The following is a 23,050-nucleotide window of genomic DNA, read 5'->3' as shown; positions in this document are numbered from 1 at the left end:
GTGTATATAGGGGTCCTATGATCACACCATATAAAAATGATAGCCAAAATAAGAGCACACACCGGGCAAGAATAAACGCTATTTATTAGAGCTGGGAAAGCACAAATCAAACAGATCAGTGGACTGGAACTGGTTGATGAGAGCTAACAACTGGACACACAGAAATCGAACATTAGTTTTATAGGAGGAGTACAATAGTCCAGGCATATGAAACTGTTAGGGTCAGAATGTACATATTTTCCAAGTTCCCAGGACAGTCAATGGGCCTCATTACGACCCAGGCGGTAAGTTACCGCCTGGGCCGTGACTTTACCACCATGGCGTAAACTACGTTTACGCCATGGTGGTTGGCGGACTTACCGCCCCATTCCGACCTTGGCGGGGCGGTAAGTCCCCAATCCCCATTTACCCTTCCCCATTCCCATTTTTGCCCCATAGGGTATAATGGGAGTGGGGAAGGCGTTAATTACGCCACCATAAATTACGGTGGCGTAATTAACTCCATGGTCCCTTAGCGCCATGGATTTTAACACCTGCTAAAAGCAGGTGTTAAAAGCGCCATGGCGCTAAGGGACCTCGTACTCAGGCGGTAAGGGTCGGCGCTGTTAACGCTGCCGTTAACCCCTTACCGCCTGGGTCGTAATGAGGCCAAATGGCTGTTAGGTCATATCCTTAGTGCTGTGCGTATGTTAGTGAGAACGTGATTGGAGCAAAGAGATCAAGATTATTCCAACACATACCTCGTGTGGCGCCACAATGATTCTCAGCTAGCTCAGGAACAGTTTGTAGTCTGTAATATAACATTTGTGCTGACCCCTGTGGCTTTATTGCTCTGCCATTGGTCAGCACCAATGTTCCCTCTAATGATCTGTCTCTAAAATGGTTGACTTTCATGCAGAAATTACTTTCCATGCACGTAACTGACTGAGGTTAGCAGCTTTGTCAGTGTACAAATACCCAAAACAGATTAGTTCAATAAAACTTGCACGCAAGTCTACATTTTATGTTCATGGGATTATCAATCAATTGAGAAAAATGTATGTTAATTGTTCCTCCTGTAATGTATTTCCCCATCAAAAATTAAAACAATCTCAAATCCACCCTTAATTAGTAATGTGGATAGTACCTAAACTGCCATCGCAGCTGTGAAACTCGAGATTACCCATTAAGTTTATTTCTGCTGTGCTTTGATAACTTATCTCAAAACTGGTTACATAAATTGCATTGGTACGATCATTTCAGTTGCACTTAGTTTAGTGCATAACCACAACAAGTTTGAGTCAGCCCTGCCAACATGCGTTTTGACCTCTGGCCTTTGTCAAGGCTCTGATTCATATAAAGCTCTTAAATTCATTACAAATCATAAATTACAAATCAATTCCATGTGAACGTGTGTTTTGACCTCTGTTCTGTACTTTTGCCTTCACTTCCTCACCGTAGCCTAGACAATGTTCTACTGGAGCCTTACTGAGGTTTCTTATGGAGCTTTGCTGAAGAAAATCAAGTATATTTCCATGTTAGGCTAATAGCAACAATTGCTCAGAGGTACAATAGATCAAGTGCCTTATTTTGTAACTAGGACTACTCTTCTGCAATTCCCTGTTAACAGTTAAACAAGATGCAGGGGCATGCTAAAGGCAATAAATGCAGAGCACATGATTATATTGAAAAGCCCTAGCAGTTGAGCGTAGAAAGAAACAGTAGGTGCACTATTCTATCACTAGAATTCCCTATTTTTAGCAAACAAACACAACACGTTTCCTTCACTGCACTGCCAAAACGTCTGACTTGGTTTTTGAAAAGTTGCTGATTTGTTCTTCCCCTGTGCCCTTCCCCCGTACTCTTTCCCAGCTCATGTTTTAGCCTCCAAAGCTAGTTGACCATGATCTGTCAAAGTGAGGCGATTGTAGCAGTAAAACACTCACTCGGAAATGTGCATACCCACAATACTTTGCAAGAAAAACCTATTAAATTCCTCAACATTATATTATGTGCAGATTAAGAAAATATCTGAATTTGCAGGTACACAATTATTTTGCAGTGCATACAAGATTGTTTGCAATATACACCATCCTAATAGTGTTGGTTAGAAATATACAAGTGCTCAGTGAAACCGTTTTTGTATAGGTCTATGCCCGATGGCACTCTCAAAACCTGATAGGATGCAGATTGTGTGAAAAGCATTCTAGCTGTTTGAATATCTCTTGCCCTAATATTATGTACGTTTAATACCGGGCATAGTCCATACCTATTATCCCTTGCAAGACAGGTAAATGATATGGCATTGTTACTCTCCATTTATAGGGTAATGTTAGCAGTGCTATAATAGGAGATGCTGAGCATGACATTTGCCTACGCACGGTGCTTAAAGGGCAAAGTTTTATGAGTTGACTTGCAAGGGTACCACTTCAAAGCGTGTGTGACATATGTACAAAGAATAGTAAGCACGAGATGAGGTTACAATCAATTAGCTTGCATATTTGCATTCAGTATCTGATATTTCAGCTGACAGTTGGGTTCCATGGCGCGGGCGATGCTGTTAAGGCACCATAAGTAACAGCAATTCTGGTGCTTGAATGTTATTCATATTACAACTTTTAAAACAAGTGGATGTATGCACAAGTTTGATAAACCTTTGCAGAGCCAATGTAGGAAGAGTCAAGACTGTTTGGTAATATCTAAACGTGGCCTGGGGTGGAATGGTGTAAGTGTGGTAGAGTCAAGTATAGGAGTCTGTATACCATTGTTTTGCTGAATGGCTGGGTTGGGGGGTGGTGATGGTTGTGATGGGAAAGGAGCATAAGGGAAGCACCCCAATTTCAAAAAATGTAATTAAAATAAGTGTCTGTTGTTGACAGTACAGCGACGTAATTTACTTCGGCAAAACAAAGTAGAACCATAGGAGTCATGGGTGTATAGGGAAGGATATTTGGTTAATTTGTCCAGGCATATCATAGTTCAATTCTCTGTTCATGCAGCCACTTTTTCATGTTTGTTTTTAACTTCTAGAGGATGTATTCTGTTTTTAGGTGTTTAAAGTCATGTTAGGCATATTAGGGTAATGTAAATAGGCTAGACCAGAATATAAGGACTAGTTAGTGTATTTTAGCTTTATTAAGGGAAAAAGCAAATGTCAGGTACCTGCTGTGACGTGTGCCTTATTAATTCAAGGTTGGAATTGTCTGTATGCGCTGCCAAAACTCTTCTGAGCGGTACCTAGAAGGAAGCTATGCAAGCGCACATGCCCACAGCTTAGAGGGGACATTGGTCAGTACCATTGCAGAAAAGACACGAGACACCATGCTTCTGGTGGGAAGGGAGACAGTCGCATGGTACCTTCCGAATATTGGCCTTCACAAAGCTTGTAGTGGATATTCTGAAGGCTGGCCACCTCCCATGATTTGTTCCTTTGGGAACACCACTCCGCTCAGCTTTGTTTCACATAACCACCTGCAGATAGGCATTCTTAGCCATGTGAATGGATCGCTGGCTCAGGTCCACCTCCCCTCCGTCCGATTGGCTGTCTGTACCCAGTGAGGTTGCAGCTGGCTCCGTCTGCCTGTGATGCTCAGCGTGAGCTCTGTCCCCTTAACCTCTAGCCCATTGAAGGTTGTGGGATTTCCCAGGCATGGGGGTTTACCCCATAGAATGTGTTTATTTTTTAGGATAGCTCATCTCTATCGGGTGCTAATTATAAATGGATCCTTTGACTGTCGCTACTTAATGCAAACCCACTCCCGCAACCCCCACATGGTCTCTTCCCATGCTATTGTTATTGTTATTTTGCATTTGTATAGCGCCTTATATACCATTGGTATGGTCTGAAGGCGCTGGTAGGTTGAACGCCCTTAGGAACCGAAGTTCGGGTCAGTGGAAAGATTAGAGAGAGTCCAAAGGTGCGTGTGCGCACCGGTATGTGTGCAGCTGGTGCGGAATTCATGTGGTAGCTGCTTCTTAGCGGTAGGTGTGGTGGTTGAGAGATCAGGGATATGTGTTTGGTCTGGCTGGAATTATCCAGACCGAGTGTGGCGGCGTTAGGCCTGAGGAGATGCGCCTGGCTGGGGGTGTGAGACCAGCCGTGTTTACTTAGAGTGATGGGGGGTGAGCGGCAGATGTTGATATGAGAACAGTTATACCGAATGGTGTCATAGTATCTCTGTGTTCTAGTTGAATGGTGGTGTAAGGAGAGAGTAAGCGTGGGGTGTGATATGCAGTATGCTCTTTCAAAGATTCCTTGCATTCCAAAATAAGCACGTTGCGCAATTCTGAGCGTCAGGTCCGTTCTATGTGTTTTGGTTCACATCTGCTCTATGCGCTATTCACCCATACACATTTGTTCCATGCGTTCGTCCGCTCCACAACGTTCGTTCGTTCCATACATTCGTTCGCTCTCCACACATTTGTTCGCTCTCCACACGTTCGTTCGCTCTCCACACGTTTGTTCGCTCTCCACACGTTCGTTTGCTCTCCACACGTTCGTTTGCTCTCCGCACGTTCGTTTGCTCTCCGCACGTTCGTTCGCTCTCCGCACGTTCGTTCGCTCTCCGCACGTTCGTTCGCTCTCCGCACGTTCGTTCGCTCTCCGCACGTTTGTTCGCTCTCCGCACGTTTGTTCGCTCTCCGCACGTTTGTTCGCTCTCCGCACGTTTGTTCGCTCTCCGCACGTTTGTTCGCTCTCCGCACGTTTGTTCGCTCTCCGCACGTTTGTTCGCTCTCCGCACGTTTGTTCGCTCTCCGCACCCTCGTTCGCCCTCCGCACCCTCGTTCGCCCTCCGCACCCTCGTTCGCCCTCCGCACCCTCGTTCGCCCTCCGCACCCTCGTTCGCCCTCCGCACCCTCGTTCGCCCTCCGCACCCTCGTTCGCCCTCCGCACCCTCGTTCGCCCTCCGCACCCTCGTTCGCCCTCCGCACCCTCGTTCGCCCTCCGCACCCTCGTTCGCCCTCCGCACCCTCGTTCGCCCTCCGCACCCTCGTTCGCCCTCCGCACCCTCGTTCGCCCTCCGCACCCTCGGCCGCTCTCCACGCTCCTTCGCTCTCCACGGTCCTCTGTTCTGGACACTCAACCTCTCTCTACACTCAACCTCTCTCTACACTCAACCTCTCTCTACACTCAACCTCTCTCTACACTCAACCTCTCTCTACACTCAACCTCTCTCTACACTCAACCTCGCTCTACACTCAACCTCGCTCTACACTCAACCTCGCTCTACACTCAACCTCGCTCTACACTCAACCTCGCTCTACACTCAACCTCTCTCTACACTCAACCTCTCTCTACACTCAACCTCTCTCTACACTCAACCTCTCTCTACACTCAACCTCTCTCTACACTCAACCTCTCTCTACACTCATGTGCTCTCCACATTCATTTGCTCTTCATATTCGTCCGCTCTTTACTCTCAGCTAACCTCCACACTCATCCGCGCTCCACACTCGTCCGCCGGCAGCGCTCCTCCTCCACGCTCATCTACACTCATCTATATTCATTCGGTCTCCTATTGAGTTCTCTCATCCTCCGCACTCATCCGCCCCCCTCATTCATCTGTTCTCGATACTCACCCGCCCTCGATACTCACCCGCCCTCGATACTCACCCGCCCTCGATACTCACCCGCCCTCGACACTCACCCGCCCTCGACACTCACCCGCCCTCGATACTCACCCGCTCTCCATACGCATCTGCTCTCTACATTCTTCCGCTTTCTACACTCATCCGCTCTCCACACTCGTCCGTTCCCCCCACTCAGTCACTCCCCCACTTAGTCGCTCCCCCCACCGCTCTGCACACTCATCCGCTCTCCCCACTCAGTCGCTCTCCCCGCTCAGTCGTTCCCCCCCCATTCAGTCGCTCTCATGCTTCTCTGCTCTCCACGCGCCTCCGCTATCTACGCTCCTTCACTCTGCACGTTCCTCCGCTCTGCACGCTCTTCCGTTCTCCACGTGCCTCCGCTCTCTGCACATAGCCGCTCTCCACACTCGACTGCTCTCTACACTCGACGGCTCTCCACACTCTTCCATCCTCCACATTAATTTGCTCTTCAAATTCATCTGCTCTCCACACTCATCCGCCAATAGTATTCATCCTCCTACACTCATCTACAACTCATCTATACTTATCCGCACTCATCCCTTACTCATTCGCTCTCCCCACTCATCTGCTCACGTCCTCCACGCTCCTCGGCTCTCCACGCTCCTCCGCTCTGTACATTCATGAGCTCTCCACATTCATCCGTCTTCCACATTCATTTGCTCTTCATCTTCGTCCGCTCTTTACACTCAACCGACCTACACACTCGGCTGCCCCCCACACTCATCCGCCAACAGCATTCGTCCTCCACACTCATCTATACTCATCACAGTCATTCGTACTCCCCACTCGTCCAATCACGCCCTCCACACTCTTCTGCTCTCCACGCTCGTCCGGTCTCAACGTTCATCCGCTCTCTGCACTTTCTACATTCCCAGTGATTTATTCCTATTGTCCTCTTCACTGTTTTAGATCTCCATTACTCGTTTTAGTTCTGTTTGTCATTGTAGGTTACAGTCTGGTTAGTTTAGCTGTATTTTATTAATTTATTTATTTTGTGGTTTGCTGGGTCGGTGTTATTGTGATGATTGGTGTTGCTGGTTTGGAACCGGTTGGTTTTAGGGAAAGAGCCAGGTTTTTAGTAGTTTGCGGAATGCCGTTAAGTCCTTAGTTAGGCGGATGTGGGGAGAGAGCGAGTTCCATAGGGTTGGGGCCAAGGCTGAGAATGATGCTCCGCCTAACCTGACTGAGTTTGTCTTGGGAATTACTAGGAGGCCGGCTGAGCTTGATCTAAGGGTGCGAGTGGGGTGATAAGGTATTAACTTTTCTTGAAGATATTGCGGTCCAGTTTTATGTAGTGCTCGATGGGTGAGGCATAAGGTTTTGAAGGCCACTCTACGGGCTACTGGAAGCCAGTGCAGTGTCTTGAGGGCTGGGGATACGTGGTCTCTTGGACCGAGCGCGAGTAGGACTTTGGCCGCCACGTTTTGTGCTCTTTGGAGTTTATTCAGTTGGTAGGCATGAATTCCGAGGTATAGGGGGTTTCCGTAGTCCAGTCTTGATATGACGATTGATTGGACCGCGGAAACTCTGTTGGGAAATGAGAGATATGGAAAGATGCGCCTAAGGTTTTTGAGGTGGTAGTGGCAGGACTTTGAGACATTGTTGACTTGGCGCGAGAGTGTTAGGTCGGAGTCAAGGGTGCACCCAAGATTTTTCACTGTTTTGAGGGTGTCGGTGAGTTGCCCATGGCGGGTGGCCAGGGAAGTGGGTGCGGTAGAAGATCAGAGTTGCCGCAGACCATGATTTCTGTTTTGGATGGGTTTAACAAGAGGTGGCTTTGGGTCATCCAGCGTTCTATGTTCAGGAGGCAGGATGCAATATCAGGTCGGGAGTTGGGTTTTGCGTTCAGGATTTTTAGAATTAGTTGAGTGTCGTCGGCGTAATAGTAACACAGGATGTTGTGTGAACGAATTATTGGTGGGAGGGTGATCAGGTAGAGATTGAATAGGAGGGCGGATAGACATGCTTCTTGTGGGACTCCTGTGTCGACTGGTTGGGCTTGGGAGGTAAAGTCAGAGAGTGTTGTTATTTGGTGCCTGTCTTTGAGGAACGAAGCTATCCATTTAAGGGCGGTTCCACGAATCCCTAGGGATTGGAGGCGGTCCAGGAGGATTGCGTGATTGATCGTGTCAAAGGCGGCCGATAGGTTGAGAAGGATTAGTGCGGCGCATCCCGCAGAGTCGGCTGTCATTTTAAGGTCATCCCAGATCGAGGTTAGGGTGGTTTCAGTTCCATGACGGGTTCTGAATCCTGATTGGGCGGGGTCCAGGAGATTGTTGGCTTCAACAAAGGCATTTAGTTGGGAGTAGGCGGTTCGGTCAATGAGTTTGGCAAGGAACCTGGTGTTTGAGATGGGGCGGTAGTTTTTGGGCTCGAGAGGGTCGAGCAAAGGTTTTTTAATTAGAGGTTTGACGTGCACCAATTTGAATGCGTCTGGAAAAATACCGGCGGAAAGGGAGGCATTTATGATAGATCTTGCGTGTTCTCCTGCGCAGGTGGAGGCAAAGATTTCTTTTAGGGTTGTGGCTGGGCAGGGGTCCAATGGTGATCCAGATGGTTTGCGGGCGGATAGGAGTTTGAGAAATTGTTCTGGTGATATTGGACTGAAGGAATCGAACGTTGGTTGCGTAGAGGTCGCAGCTGATGGGCTGGCCGGTACGGGCGAAGGATTGCCAGGTGGCTGTAAGAGAGCCAGTTTGGTGGTTAGAGTTTTTGTCCTTTCGATAGCCGTGGAGTAAAAGTGGAGGGAGAGAGAGTCACACAGTGATTGTGACGCGGTCGGGATGGTTGTGTTACAAGCCGGATTGGTGATTTCGGAGATAATTTTGTGAAGTTCTTTGCTTTGGTTTTTGCAGTTTAGGATTCGGGAGTTGTAGTGGGCCTTTTTTGCTTTCCGGATTTCGGCTTTGTATCGATACAGGTGTCGGGCTAAGGAGGTCTTGCTCTCATGGCGTTTCTCTTTCTGCCATTTGCGTTCTAGGTATTTGTATTGTCTTTTAGTGGTCTTCAGCTCAGGGGTGAACCATCTGGGGAAAGGGCCACGGCGGGTTGATGGTTTGCACAAGGGGGTGAGCCGCATCAGAGATGCGTTGAGCCATGAATCAAAGGCCTCAGGGGTTAGTTGGTTGTTGAGATAGCAGGTAGGTGGAGGAGACTGGAGGAGTGCCTCGGCTAGGTCTGGGATGATTTAGTTTCTTCCAGCATTTGCCTATGTTTGGAGGTTCAGATGCGAGTACGGGAAGGGGTTCGGGTGAGTGGATGGCGAACGAGAGAATGAAGTGATCGGACCAGATGACAGAGGTGGGCGGCATTAGATGGGTCAGGGAGTTGGAGCTAAAGATGGCATCAAGGGTGTGTCCTTTATAGTGAGTCGGGCCGTTTATGTGGGGTTGGAGATTAATTGCATCTAAACCGTCAACCAGGGAGTATGTCATAGGGTTGGTGGGGATGTCGAGCCATATGTTGAAGTCTCCAAGAAGGATGAGGTTGGGATGGTTTAGTTGGAGGGTGGCAATAGAATCGCAAAGGTTGTTTGCGAAGTGTCTATCGTAGCCAGGGGGCCTGTAGATTATTAGGAAGGTGTGTGAGAGCGACGGGAGAGGGATAGTTTAACGAGGAGAGATTCGCAGGATGGAATGGAGGGTTGCTTGTCGATGATTGAGGCGCGGAAGAGAGATTTGAAGACGAATGCTATCCCCCCTCCCCAAGACGGACGGTTCATGACTATTTTGGTTGTCCTGTGTTTTCCCTGCCCCCTTTTTAGGGTGTCTTATCCCCCTCTTGCTGACTCCCACAGGTTGTAGGACCGACCCTCATTATGGTGCTGGTTCAGCACCTTCAATTCATTCCCCCTTCGATCTTTCCATCAACCTCTCTTTTCGACTAATTTCCTTACCTTTTTCCTTGCACACCCATACCTGTTACCCTTTTATGCCCCCTTCTTCTTCATACCCTTGCACATATTTTCCAAGGGCTTCATAGTTTTCTAATTCCTGTGAGGGTGCTGTAAAACAAATCTCCACTTCATCCTCACTCCCATTCGCACCTTAGTCATTTTGGTCATATACACTTCATTTCATCTCCAAGGATCGCTGACTAGGGTTAGCATCTGAAATTCAACTGGGAAGGACAGTCACATGCATTCTCTGACCTGTTACAAATTTGTGCAGAGTCAAATTACCGCAATGGGTGAGGGCAAGGGCAAGAAAGCCAGTTTCGGCATAGAGTAGAGGTTAGGTTCGCTAGCGTTCTTTGCATAAGCCTTTGTGCCTCTCGACAATCCCATTCACTTGCAGCTGTTACACTGTGCAAAGTTTGTGTTTTATTCCCGTGAGTCGCATACCTTCCTCAAAAAGGTCGCTGGCGAAGTACTGGCCGTTATCTGACCTTTATTTCTTTACATATACCCCATCTTGGGGAACACCTCCTTCACCAAGAATTTTGTTGCCCTATTTGCACAAGTTCCGGACTCGAGCCAGCACGTGAAGTGACAGACAACGATTATCATGTACCTATAAGAGGCACTCCTTTCTTGCACGTCAACATAGGGGAAGTGTCCTTGCATTACGGGATTTAAGGTGCCATTGTAGTATGCTACTGACTTGTGTCCCTGTGATGACTTGTGTGTGAGGAATGCCATCATCACTGAGCCGTCAGGTGAGAACGGATACAATTTCTCTCTCTCTCTAGTTTGGAGTTGCTAGAACTGGCGCATGGGCCAATGCATCTTTTAGATCTGTGAAGCTCTCATTCATTTCTGCTGTCCATTTTAGTTCCCTCTTCTCTTTTTTAGCCTCTTTTAAGCCCTTCAATAGTGGCATTGTGTATGTAGAGTACTCTTAACACCCATGCTCTGCAATAGTTGCATAGCTCCCAGAACTTTTGTATCTCTTTCACTGCGCGTGGGCGAGTGGTGGAGTGTATCGGCAGCATCCTTTCTGGTGTTATCTTGAGCCCCTCAATTGATATGATCTGTCCCAAGTGTACAACCTCTTCCTGACAATACTGCAGCTTTGCTTTGTCCACCTTGTATCCCTTATCTGCTAGCAAGGTCAGAAGGTGCACTGAATCTGCTGTACACTCATCCTCTGTCTCACTGCATATCAGCAAATCATCAACATATTGGATTACTGTGCTTGACATATGTACATTGCTGGGATCTATCTGGATCACTCTGTTAAAGGTGCTGGGTTACTCCCAGTACCCCTAGGGCAGCTGAGTTGCTCGAATCTGGTCCTGAGATATGTACATCAGGTCAAGTATCTTGAATCTGGGTGTAGTGGGATGGAAAAGAAGGCATTCTCTTGATTGCGAAGTACTTCGCCTTTGTTGGGATGCTACACAATATTGTAGCAGGATTCGGTACCAAGGGAAACTCTGCTTCATACACATCGTTCAGGGGCATAAATCCTGGATGAAAAGCCATGACCCATGCTTTGATTTGTTTATCAGGTATATTGCTGTGTTGCATGGTGATGTGGAGGTCTGGATGATGCCCTGCTGCCATAGTGCGTGTAGGGTAGAATAAATTCCCTCATCTGCTTCTCTGGACAATGGGTATTGCTTTGCTCTGAGCAGCAGTGCCCCCGCACTCAATTTTATCTTCACTGCCCCACTCCCTTCAGTACTCTTACATCGTGGGGCCCCTTGTTCCATAGTATCTCTGGCACTTTTTTGAGATCTTCTTCTGTGTGTCTGTTCCCTCTCTTTTCTAACTGTGTTAGTATTGGTATCAGTTTCTCCATAACTTAGACTGGACAAGGTATCTGTATCTGAAACACCATCTCTCCCTCCTCCTTATCAGAGAACAATTGTTCGTCTGTCACTCGTGTAATTGTTAGTGTGGGGTCGATGCATTCACCGTACGCTATTCAATGATGTCATTGTCTGTCCCACACAGGATCACCATGTCTTTGCGGACTACCACCTCTTCTAGTTGCAGCACGAGTGTGGTTCCTTTTTGGGGTTTTTTTCGGGCACTGTGGTCTGAACATGAATTCGGAAGCCAGTCGGAACACCTTCACTTGTATTCCTGGGAACTATCCCAGCAGAATTCCGACACCATTCAGGAACATGCTTTGGTACAAGGGCTGTGCTTGCAGTGTGCTTTGGGCGTGTGCTGCCATGAGGAGTGTGGCTATGCGTGTGTAATATATGCAAACCATCCCTTTCTCTGTGAATTAGATTGTGTTTAATTTGCAGAGCAAATCCCTCCCCAGTATATTGATTTTGGGGGTTGGGGTATCTTGCGTCCCTATCCTTGGGGGGGGGGGGGGGGGGGTAAATCTATTGTCACTGGAGCCGTGACCACCGCTGCAGAGAAGTCCTGCGTATCCATTACTTTGTTTGAAAGAGGGAATTCCCTCCCTGATGCAGGATTTGGTAGCTCCTATGTCTGAGAAGAGAATTCTTTTGGTCCTATTTTCACTGCCACCTCGGGCTCCTCTTTGGAGTAGTCAGTTACTGCTAGGGCTGGACCACTCTGGCTTTCTGTGGGCCACCTATTGTTGCATGATAACTGGTGGAGTGAGGCACTACGTTCTGTTCCAGCACCTCTGCCGTTCCTGCTGCTACGAGTAGTGGTTGTCCTAGCTGGGGGCGCTGCTCCGTCATCTGTCGGCCCCCTCCCCATGCCAGCATTCCACCCTGCTTTGTAGGCATTTGTGGTTGTGTTTGCGCTGGAAGAAGTTGGTCCTGCTGCCACTGTGGCTGGGTCGTGCCGAACCCCTGTTGCTGGGCTGCCTCAATTGCTTGTGCCTGTGGCACGAAAGGGCAGCTGCGCGCCAGGTGCTCCATGTTTAGGAATATTTAACACGGTCCGGAAACCCCTGTACCCTGATCCTCTATATCCTCCTCTTCCTCGCTGTGGGTGCCCTCTCCCCATTTGGAAGAACCACCCCCCCCCCCCCTGCTTGTAATTCCCAGTGGTGGCGTTCCCCATTGTCCCGTGTATTGAGGCTGTATGTCGTTCCCTTGCTGTGGCATGTTCCCCATGGGAAACCCTCCCTGTGGGGCGGGTTGCCACTGCTGTGCTATCTTGCACCAGCAGTTCACCCTCCATTGTATACTTTGCGTGCAGTTCCTCCCTTTGTGTGTCTGTCCTTTTACCCTACCATTTTGCTCTGTACCCTCCTGATCTTTCTCGCTTGGGGTTAGTGTACCCTGCTGCAGGCTGCAACAATGGGTAGACAGCATAAGGTGGGAGCAGTGAGCTCGGTCCGCTCCCTTCCACGGTTCTCCCTCCTCCTTTTTCATCTTTGCCCCTTTTTGTTTCATCATAGTTTCTACAGCCTCAGTGTGTTCTGCCTGCTTTTTAGCTTGAAGCCCCTTGTATTTTGGGTACGACGTCCTTTCATTGCGGGATGTTTTTTTTTACCGCAATGTGTTTTATTTTATTTTTTTGATGGAAAAAACTTTTTTGTGGGGTGTGTAAAAATAAAAAAAAAAATATATATATATATATATATATGTATTGGGTGTGGGTGTTCGGGGATATATAAATAAATGGGATGGGGGAATCCTTCTAATCCGCGGTTTAAAAAAAACCAGCAAAAAAACATCCCGCGATGAAATGACATGGAACGTACTTTAAGGGTTATGAAAACATATTCTCTATTATTGTGCTGTAAAGGTACCCTCGCTGGGCCACGCGTGGAAACACTGACCTGCAGTCTCCTGGGCCCATTGAAAGTTATATTGTAATAATGTCTCACTGTACTGGGGCAATTTTCGACTCGCATGGTCCAGGGTGGGGGTGTATCTAAATATGACATTATTTTGTTGTTTCCCCTCACTTGTGTGTCCCTGCTACCCTGTTTTTCCTTCTCTCCACTGCCCCCGGTCCACCGTTACCCACGCTCTCACTCCCTGCTTCAATATGCACTCTGGCCCTCCACAGGCCCGACCAGGCACTCCACTTGCCATATTGGCCCTCTCCTAAGGCCCAAGCATTCATTCAGTGTTCGTAACGGACAGCCCTCTCCACTTATATTAGAACAAATAGACGCTGTGCCACTTGCACACAACAGCCGCTATAATGCGGTACCTTCTGATACAGTCTTCCATCACAAGTCTGTACCGTTGAAACTACACGAACTACCACACACGTGTCCCTCTCTAGATCTTCGAAAAATCGATAACCAAATTCTCACCCCAATGACGCAACTATACAATCGCTGATACTATGTGCAGCTCCTATCTAATGGGGTTCGCCACACACTACGCACCACTCTCACTCTAATGCAGGCATGCGCTCACCTGCGTCCAACCCTCTATTGCTCGCATGCACTATTTCCTAACTACTACTTCGGCCGATGCGTCCTAGACACCATACAAAATATACCCCTCCCTGACGCGGACATGCTACCACGATACTGCACGCTCTTGCACGGCTATGCTCACATCGTGGGGACCCTTGAGTACCCTCTGCACTGAGCCTACAGTACAAGCTCCTCCTCCCACTAAGCACAGACGGCACTCGGGACCGGAGTACAATAGTCCAGGCCTTTGAAACTGTTACGGTCAGAATGTATATATTATCCAACTTTCCAAGGACAGTCATTGGCTGCATTATGTAACTGAGCGCTCTGAGGCCTAAGGGCATGTAGTGCTGTATAAGAAATAAAATAAATACATTTCCTGTGCGTATGTTAGTGAAACGTGATTGGAGCAAAGCGGTCAAGATTATTTCAACGCATCCCTCCCGTGTGGCGCCACAGCGAATTCTCACTTGGCCCAGAAACAGTTTGTAATCCGTAAGACAACATTTGTGCTGACCGCTGGGGCTTTATTACTGTCATTGGTCAGCACCATTGCGGAAAAGACACAAGACACCCTCCTTCTAGTGGGAAGGGAGACTGTCTCATGGTACCTTCTGAATATTGGCCTTTGCAGAGCTTGTAGTAGATATTCTGTAGGCTGGCCACCTCCCAGAGACACAAAACATACTGCTTGATTGGTTCCTCCGGCAACGCCACTCCTCTCGGCTTCCTTTCACATAACCACCTACTGATAGACATTCGTAGCCATGTGAACGGATCGCTGGCTCAGGTCCACCTCCCTTCCATCCCGAGTGCCCGCTGGATTGCTTTGCTGCCCCGTGTTGACATCACCCAGTGAGGTTGCATCTGGCTCAGTCTGCCTGTGATGCGCAGCGTGAGCTCTGCCCCCTGGCCCGCGGAAGGGTGATCATGTGCTAGGAGCGGGATTTTCCCAGGCATGGGGGTTTTTTTCCCCATAGAATGTGTTCCATTTAGGATAGGTAATCTCTATCGTTTGCTAGTTATACGTGGGTCATTTGGGCTGTTTAATATACATAATGCATCCCCACTCCCGCAATCCACCACGTGGCCTCTTCCCATGCTATGACTATTTTGGTTGTGCTGTTTTCCCCGCCACCCCTTTTAGTCCTGGCTTTACAACTGTTTGGTCCCCCTTTTCATTGGTGAGTTAAAATATAGCTGTACATAGTTGCAGGGTTTCAAGCTTTTCCGACTTGCCTTCAGATTGGTGTTCTGTCCTCACAATGTTTCAGGAGGACCAGCCTCCCCCACAAGAGTCTCTGCAAAGTATTGTTTTGGTTAGCAATGCTTTGGATTTTGGGGTGTGGCTAATGCTAAGGCCTCTTCTACATTGGCTCTAAATCTGGGCTAGGACTGGCCCCATAGTCTGGACATGTACCTAAAGCAGGTCAGACAATTAGGGGGTAATAAGGCTATCTTTGTTCTCCTTCTTGCTGTTCTAAAAAGGTGTAAACGCAGTCTGTATTGGATGACCCAAGTTCGATATGGTGAAAAGACATTAAGGAATTATAGTACTGCTACAGGTAATATCTGGAAAGTGAAATACTGGACCTGGCCTGCACAGGTCCTAGGTTTACCTTGATCTTAAGTTCCTACACTGAATTAGGTTTGGTATGCACCAAATGTGTTATGCCAAGCTGTAGAAACCTGTTTGTAATGTCCTGTTCTGCTGGGATCAAAGTGTTATTTTCCCAAAGCTCAATACACGTTAACTAGAATGTACCTGAGTGTTACTGTATGTACTCAATCACTCTTTTCGGGGAGAATATGTCAGTTTCCTTTTTATACTAGCTAGTAAGGTCACGTTATATTATGTTGAGGTTTCATTACAATGTTTTGCTTTAAATGTCTATTTTTCAAGCACTTTTGAAGCAGCCATAAGACACCAGGTAGCAACCTCCTAAATACGTACAGAAAAAACAGACGGTAGACCTGGAAATCTAATCTGTTAATTAGAAAATACATCAGTTTGGACATAACATTTGCATGATGCCCTCTATATACAGTAACTGCACCCCAAGGTGAGAAGGGTATTCAGTCTGGATTATGTTTACTCCCATAAGCACCCAGTCTCAGCCCAAGAGGATTCCTGCCACACACCAACATAACCATTATCTCAAAGGCCCTAGCATGACTAGAAGGCCAGGCTTTGTTTCTGCCCCAGGGAAGCCATGGCCGAAATCCCACCCTCAGTTAAATGTGCCCATATTTCCATCCAGTTTGCCCATATATGTAACTTGGACGTTCGTAGCCGAAATAGAGGGCCTTCGAACGCTGTGTTTCTTGGGCATGGTTTTCTACATGCCTTGGTTCACCATGACACTGTGCAAGTCTCAAAGTCTGGCCATAGACAGGCTTTGTGTCTTTAAGCACTTTGCACACACACTTGGGGTTTTGGTCACCATGACATAATGATGAAACCAAATTTTTTTTTTTTTGTTTTTTTTTAATTATTTTTTATTGCTTGCTTTTGCGAGCTTGGCAAATTCAGATTTCTGACATACAATCCCACCCAAATGTTGTTTGGGTCCTAGGGTAGTAAACGTAAGGGCTTTGCTGTCTAAGTTTTCTTGGCCATGGTTTCTACATGCCCAGGCTCACCATGCAGTCAGTTATCTCCAGAACCCACCACCCCCCCTCCACAGAGAACATCTCCAGTAATCTCCTCACCCTCATCCCAACTATCTACCCGACTTTGCTCTTCCCTACCACTACTGAATGCTCGATCATACTTCTTACTCCTCCTTTGCCCCTTACAGGTAAAGCGCTTCGATGCCATAAACTATGGCAGGAGGCAGTATACAAATGCAAGGTACCATAACATGTCAAGGAGGCATTGGTTTAGGGATTCAGTACTACAGACCATGGGGTGACGTTAGTGATTGTACATTTTATCAAGAGGGCTTGAAGGGTAAAATATAGATTTAGCGTAAATGTGTAGGCATCCTTGTTGTTTTTAAACGTTTGTTTTTTGTTTTTTTTTTTTAGATATTGTAGTTGTGTAATGTGCGTTTATTGATGCACTCTGAATAAACTTTTAACTAACAAGAATCTCCTGAGACAAACGCAGATTTCGGCTATTTGCAGGACCTTTTTAGTTGTTTTTAGATAATTTGTTTTATTTTTTTTGTCCTTACACATTTTTGGTTGCAACTATAAAGTTATGTTTTTTGTAGGAAGAAAGGTTCATAGCATCAACATTGATGTTGAGACTATTTTTTTAAGCACGTCTAGTATTTTTCTGTATTTTCTTAAGCCTTTTTTTTAAGAGCGCTATACATGATGTACGATTGGCCACAGAAAGCACAAATAAACACTTCAAAGCAAAACCATTGCACTCCACTACAATGTACGATTCTGCAGTAAGGTTGGGTCGTTAGCATGGGGGTTACTCACAAAGTTCTTTTGTATTTCTAGGTTTGCAAAACGCGCTCTATGAAATCGATCTCTAAGCTGGCCTACAGTAAAGGAGTGGTGATAGTCAAGTGCCCTGGCTGTAGCAACCACCACATCATAGCGGACAACCTGGGTTGGTTTTCAGATTTGGAAGGTAAAAAGTAAGTAAATGTTGAAAAGGTTCTCAAATACATCCACAGTATTATAGGGACGGAGTTTGACATATTTGTTTGGGAGCCGTAATAGAGAAAATTCAAAAGCAATTTATAAATGCAAGTTAGAACTCGCACCTTCGCCTTGGAAAATATTTAGTGCCAAGTGTCTGCAAGAGGAGACGCCAAGCAGAGAATCTTGACAAGGGGGTGCTGATCATGACCATATGGAACAATAAGTATGGTAAGAAAGCTCAGCGGGTTGAGCGCTTGCTGCAGCGAACTTTGTGAACTGCAGGTTTTAATACCGGCAAAGCCAACTCAATCTTTCATCCTTCCGAGGTCGATAAATGAATACCAACTTCGGTTGTGTGATAATTGGATACAAATATGTTCTATGTACAGCGCTTTGGTGGAAGCGCTAAATAGTTACCCTTTGCACAAAGGGAGACCCCATACATCAACCAGGAACCTGGGAACACATTATATAAACGCACATTGTTCCCGTTGGAGGTGAAGTTAAACTGTTTTAATTTATGGACTGTAAAGCGGCTTTGAAATGCAACTATGGCATGTCATGACTGACTTATAAGAATAACTTGTGATGGTTTTCTACATTTCGAAGGGAACCTATACATATGAATCTACTAATGAACTGAGCTTTATTTAGAAGGGTTGCCAAACTATTAAAGGCAGAAATAAAAAAAAAATGTTCTTGTGAAAGAATTAAACAATGTAATTTCTCGTCCAACAGGAACAATTAAGAGTGTACATGACTGCATATAGTCAGAAGTGAAGAGGGACTTAACAAAAGAGCCCTGCCACAGAAAATTGGCTTTCCTGAATTCAGGAGACCTACTTTCCAGCCCTAAATTGTGTAAGATCACTAGCCCACTTGCCGTGACATCTTTGCAATCGGGGAAGGAGCCTTCTTATGGATGGAAGTTGCCTGTGGACTGAACTCCTCTGAGAGGTAGCATGTTCAAAGTATGTGTGACTGCAACAGAAAAGAAATGGCCTCCGGTGCAGGATGTGTGCTGTAGTGAGTTGAAGGTGATGGGCCCTGGAAAGTCTATTTTATCATCCCCGAATTTTTTTTCACTGGAAAAGGTGTGCACCTGTGCTATGATGATTCAAGCTGCACATGCTTGATTATTGCGAGAATATTGCTCTTAGGGCGGCTCTTTTACACTTCATCAGGAGTTGAGCAGCATATTTCTTTAAGTGTGGGGGTGAAGACAGGACTCTTGGTTTTACTAGGGTTGAATTTCAAATAGTTTTAGCACATCCTTAGGTTGGTGGGTTTCATGCAAACCGGATGTTTGGTTATTGTCATGCGAAAGTCTATTTCTAGCTAGAGTAGCGACCGTGTTGTGAGCACAGTTGTGCAGGGGAAGCAAAATGATTGCAAGTATTATGCTGAAATAAAGTCCCCTGCCTAATGTTGGGTCCTGGAAGCGGTGTGGGGACAATACCTACCCCCACCCCCAGTTTATCCCACCATGACCGGTTATTGGGGAAGAGCCTGTCAGAAGTAACAAGACTATTCCGCTGTGCTTTTGAGAGCGACCCATAGCATGAGCAGTCCATTGGAAACGCCTCACTTTGATGACGCCCTTATACGAAAACATGCCCCATATAGCTTTGGATCTCCAGCTTCCAAGGGAAATTCAGGCATGGTATCATGAAGGCTGTTGGGAAGTGTTGGACCAAGAAATTACGTGTTTAATGACAAAAAGCATTTGAAAACAGTAGCGTTGGGACCATATCTAGTCCGCAAAGGAAATCCTGAATCACAAGCTCTGTAACATAGCCTTCGAAAATCCCCAGTTTTCTGGTCTGGATATGTGGTGGGACAGTATCTGGAACTGCGAAGCAAGGAGCTCTGCTACCACGTCCACGCAAAGGTTCAGAATGACATTCAAAGATGGTAGCCAGCTGCTTTGTGAAACCTTGCACCTCGTTTCTGCGTGGGAGATAGTGGGCACAAAGGAACAGTAAAACTGTAACAAACGATTGAATCCTTGCCAATCCTGCCTTAAGTAGAGAGAGGGTGGGGTTTGGCCACTTTTTAAAATGCAGTATTTTTTGATGGGTTTGGTGCTTTGAGGCAGCCTAGTAAAGGATTGGTAACAGTAAGAGGAGGAGGAAGTTGGTATTAACTTAGTAATCACTGCAGGCAGTGCTTTAAGTGGGCCGGTGCTGGGCCCTGCAGTCTCCAAAAAGTGAGGCTTAGCCGGGGTCCTGCCGGGTCCCCCGGTCCCACCACTTCACGTCGGGTCATTGTCCCGCCGCAGCCGTGACGGGAGATGAGCCCGCTGTGAACAAGTGGGGCAGCTGTGACTGACAGAAGTGCAGGACAGTCACAGCTTTGCTCAAAGGGAAGCTGCTGCTGTCTGGCACATGTTAGTCACAGCTCAGGAAACGCACAGCGTCCCCACGATTAACACCCCTTTGTCTCCACAGCGGGAAAGGCTGTAACCTCCCAGCCAGCACTTCTACCTTTTGCAAATAACGCATTAATAGCAATGGTCATTTGGAAAAGGAAAGAGGCGATGGAAGGCCAAATCAACGGACTTTTTATTTTTAAAAGCTCTAGTCCTAATTCAAAGGGTTGGCTCTCAGCGCTATACTAAAATTACCACAGTTTTCTTTCAAGTGCTGTCCTGGTTGCCTCCCCAATCTCCTGCTAGCAAGGGAGAACGCTGTAATAAATCGTGTTGGTGAACCCCTCAAGAACGTTTTATTCAGCGGGTTGGTGGGGGGGGAGGTCCTATTTTGTATTAAGCGATTTTAATTGTCAGATTATCTGTGCAGTTTTCATATTGTCAGATTATCTATCTCAAGTAATGGGTATAAATACTGAGTCAAATATTTCTCCTGGGAACATGTAACTCGCAGGTCCCAACTGAAGCACATAACCAAATCGTGTGACGCTTGGAAGATTAATTTTGCGGAGCCTTTTCAGACACTTATGAGCTCCTAAAAGTAAGTCCCCAAAGTGTGCTGTTAAGAAAAGCCTCACTCAGGCAGCATACATGGATATAGTGAAATATAATATTTGTTTTCCTATTTCACTGAAAAAGGACAGTGGCATCAAAGAAGCGTACACTGTGGGGCTACACTGCTTTATACTGTAGCATTATACACCACTCTGTCACTATTTATTACACCAAGACTTTCAGTTCTGCAGATAAGATACAGTGCAATTAAATGATTTGCCCAGGACCACACATTTTGGTTGTACCAGCAGTGTTGCAGTATGTGCTTAATTATGTAGACAAGACCCCCCGCCCTGTTCATTTTTACATGCTCTTCTTTAGGCCATGCCTTCAAGTTTTAGGCCACGCCCATCAGACAACGCCACGCCCCAAATGAGGCCCCCCCCTCAATTTTTTTACCCCAGTTAAAGCACTGGCTGCAGGTATTAACAGCTTGAGTAAAAAGGGTTCACTGAGGTGCATTGGAAACTCAGAAAGCAGTGTTGTTCAGTATAAGAAGGGGAAATTGCAAGCGCTGAAAAATAGACGAACAGTGTGCTAATGATCACCTGCACCATGTGTGATGACTCGAAAATAGCCCCTGCCAACCACATAGGTTTCCTCTGTCCACCTACAGCCTGCAATGATGAGGTCGAAGATGTGGGCAAGGAGGTTTTGAAAATGTAGTGTTTGGAACAAAAATCTCACTAGACATGAACCAAGATTGGAAGATAAATCCTGAACACAACACTTGAGCATTCACATCCGCATATGAAAATGGCAGTACAAAGCCAGCACTGCAAGGACAAGAGAGCGAATTGTGACATTTTCAGTCCTCTCACTACATAGTTTATAGGGTATCCAGTTAAATTATCGAAAACATATTTCCGACATGCCCTTTTGTCGAAAAAAAAGTAGCCGAAATAAAAGTCTTTTGGTGAGTAAAAAAAAAGTGTCTATAAAAAAAGGTGGGTCCCCCACGCCCCCATTTAAAAAAATATATATATATATTGGTGTCGGAAAAATGGCATTTGGAAAATATGACATTCAAAAATGTCTCTAGGAACCAGTTTATAGTGTTTATATTAAAACATATTACATAAAAGTTCTTGTGTTGCTCCATTGCCTCAAAATGTTCAGCTGCAATGGTGAACGCAGAATAAAATAGGGTCAGGGAGGACATTTATTGGACAGGCAGTGGAATTATCCTAGAGTGAAAAGAAAAGGGCGGAGATTAACTATTCTACTATATTTCATTAAATAATTTTTGTCATTTGGATTTATGTCTTGGTGACCATCACTGAAGAAGCACTTTGTCATGGCACATGAATAAGCTTGTTCAGGAGGGAAAATCAAATTGCAAGTTACTAGCCAGGCATTAAAAAGTCACTCGCCCCTCTCAATATGCCACATATACAGAGTTTCTCACCCGCCAAGAGTGAATTTTGATGTGGTGTCTGCAAAGTTGGTGGCCTTAACCGGTTGCACAGTCAATAACGGAAGAGGCCTCTCCCCCTGAACTACTGAACAGACATTGAGTGGGCAAAAAGAAGTCAATTAGCGATAGTGACCCGAAATGACGGTGCCCATGAAGTTGGGGGGCACTCTGAAAGGGGATGGGCCCCTTTGATTTCTTGATTTTTCATTTTTCCCTTTACCAAGTACACATGTATTCTGTTTTGAATTTTGTTTCTATACACCCTGTGACAGGATGTACTTTGATGGCCTAATAGTTATTATGATGATTTGGCGATAACTACCTAAGGATGGCAGAAGAACTAGGGTGTGCAACAGAATGATTTGGTAGTGGGTAATCGATGAAGATTTCAGTGTCTGATAAGTGATCTTCCATCAGCGTTTATCAGACAGGAGGACAGATGCATTCTTCTCACCTCTAAGCACATATTGTGCTTCTTGGGCAAGTCCATATTTAAAGCATTGCAGGAATCCGGGTGAAATATTATGGTGTTGGTTTACAGAGTGAAAGGAACTCTTCCACAGATGAGTAGCAAAGTGAAGAGACTACTGCCAGCAGTGTTTGCCACAATTTGAAGGGTTGGTTAGGCACTATGCATTATTAGTACCCCACCGTCATAGGTCTGATGTGAAAATGCGATCCGATTGGTCAGAACGCAGTCTTTACTAGCTGCTAAAAACCGTTAGTTCCTGTGTCACAGTGGAACGTCATCTCTCCTTACGTCACCGCCATTTTCCTGCCAGTAAAAAACATGTGTGATGCAGTTTGCCAGTGCGCTGCATCGTAAGGTGCACTTCCGTAATCTATATCATTAAAAGTGAAAATGCCCTTATGACCAACACTATTTGTAGTGTTTTATCATCCATCCAACATGGCTGCCATGCTCCCAAGTTCGAAATGAATCCTTCCTGGAAGTATGTACCTTATTCCACCGTGGCCCAGAGTCTGCTGATACATCTACCAACAGAAGCAGACCTCGGAAGCATCCTAAAATGGCCGCTGCGTTTTTCACCTTCCCCCAAGGCTTGCCTGTACTGTCTGTGCCTGGAGGCACTTATCAAGAACTCTCAGCCTGATTGGCTGATGCCTTCAGCAAATACCGAGGCCCCGGCATTAAAGGCCCACATTTAAGGCCACCCCTGTCTTTTCCCGAGA

At 46.4% G+C, this 23,050-nt stretch overlaps 1 protein-coding gene across 1 annotated transcript in view; it reads left to right on the top strand.

The window, feature by feature from the left end:
- Positions 1-23,050, top strand: part of DNLZ (DNL-type zinc finger) — a 94,522-nt gene that overhangs the window by 7,769 nt on the left and 63,703 nt on the right. Inside the window, exon 2 of the mRNA XM_069609571.1 lies at positions 17,307-17,446. Within this exon, the coding sequence (XP_069465672.1) occupies positions 17,307-17,446 (140 nt within the window). The remainder of the gene's footprint in view (positions 1-17,306; positions 17,447-23,050) is intronic.

Source organism: Ambystoma mexicanum, chromosome 8, assembly GCF_040938575.1.
Source record: "Ambystoma mexicanum isolate Mex_15411 chromosome 8, UKY_AmexF1_1, whole genome shotgun sequence".
Taxonomy (NCBI): Eukaryota; Metazoa; Chordata; class Amphibia; order Caudata; family Ambystomatidae; genus Ambystoma; species Ambystoma mexicanum.
The sequence above is the reverse complement of the archived record's forward strand: the minus strand, read 5'-3'. Positions and strand labels throughout refer to the sequence as shown.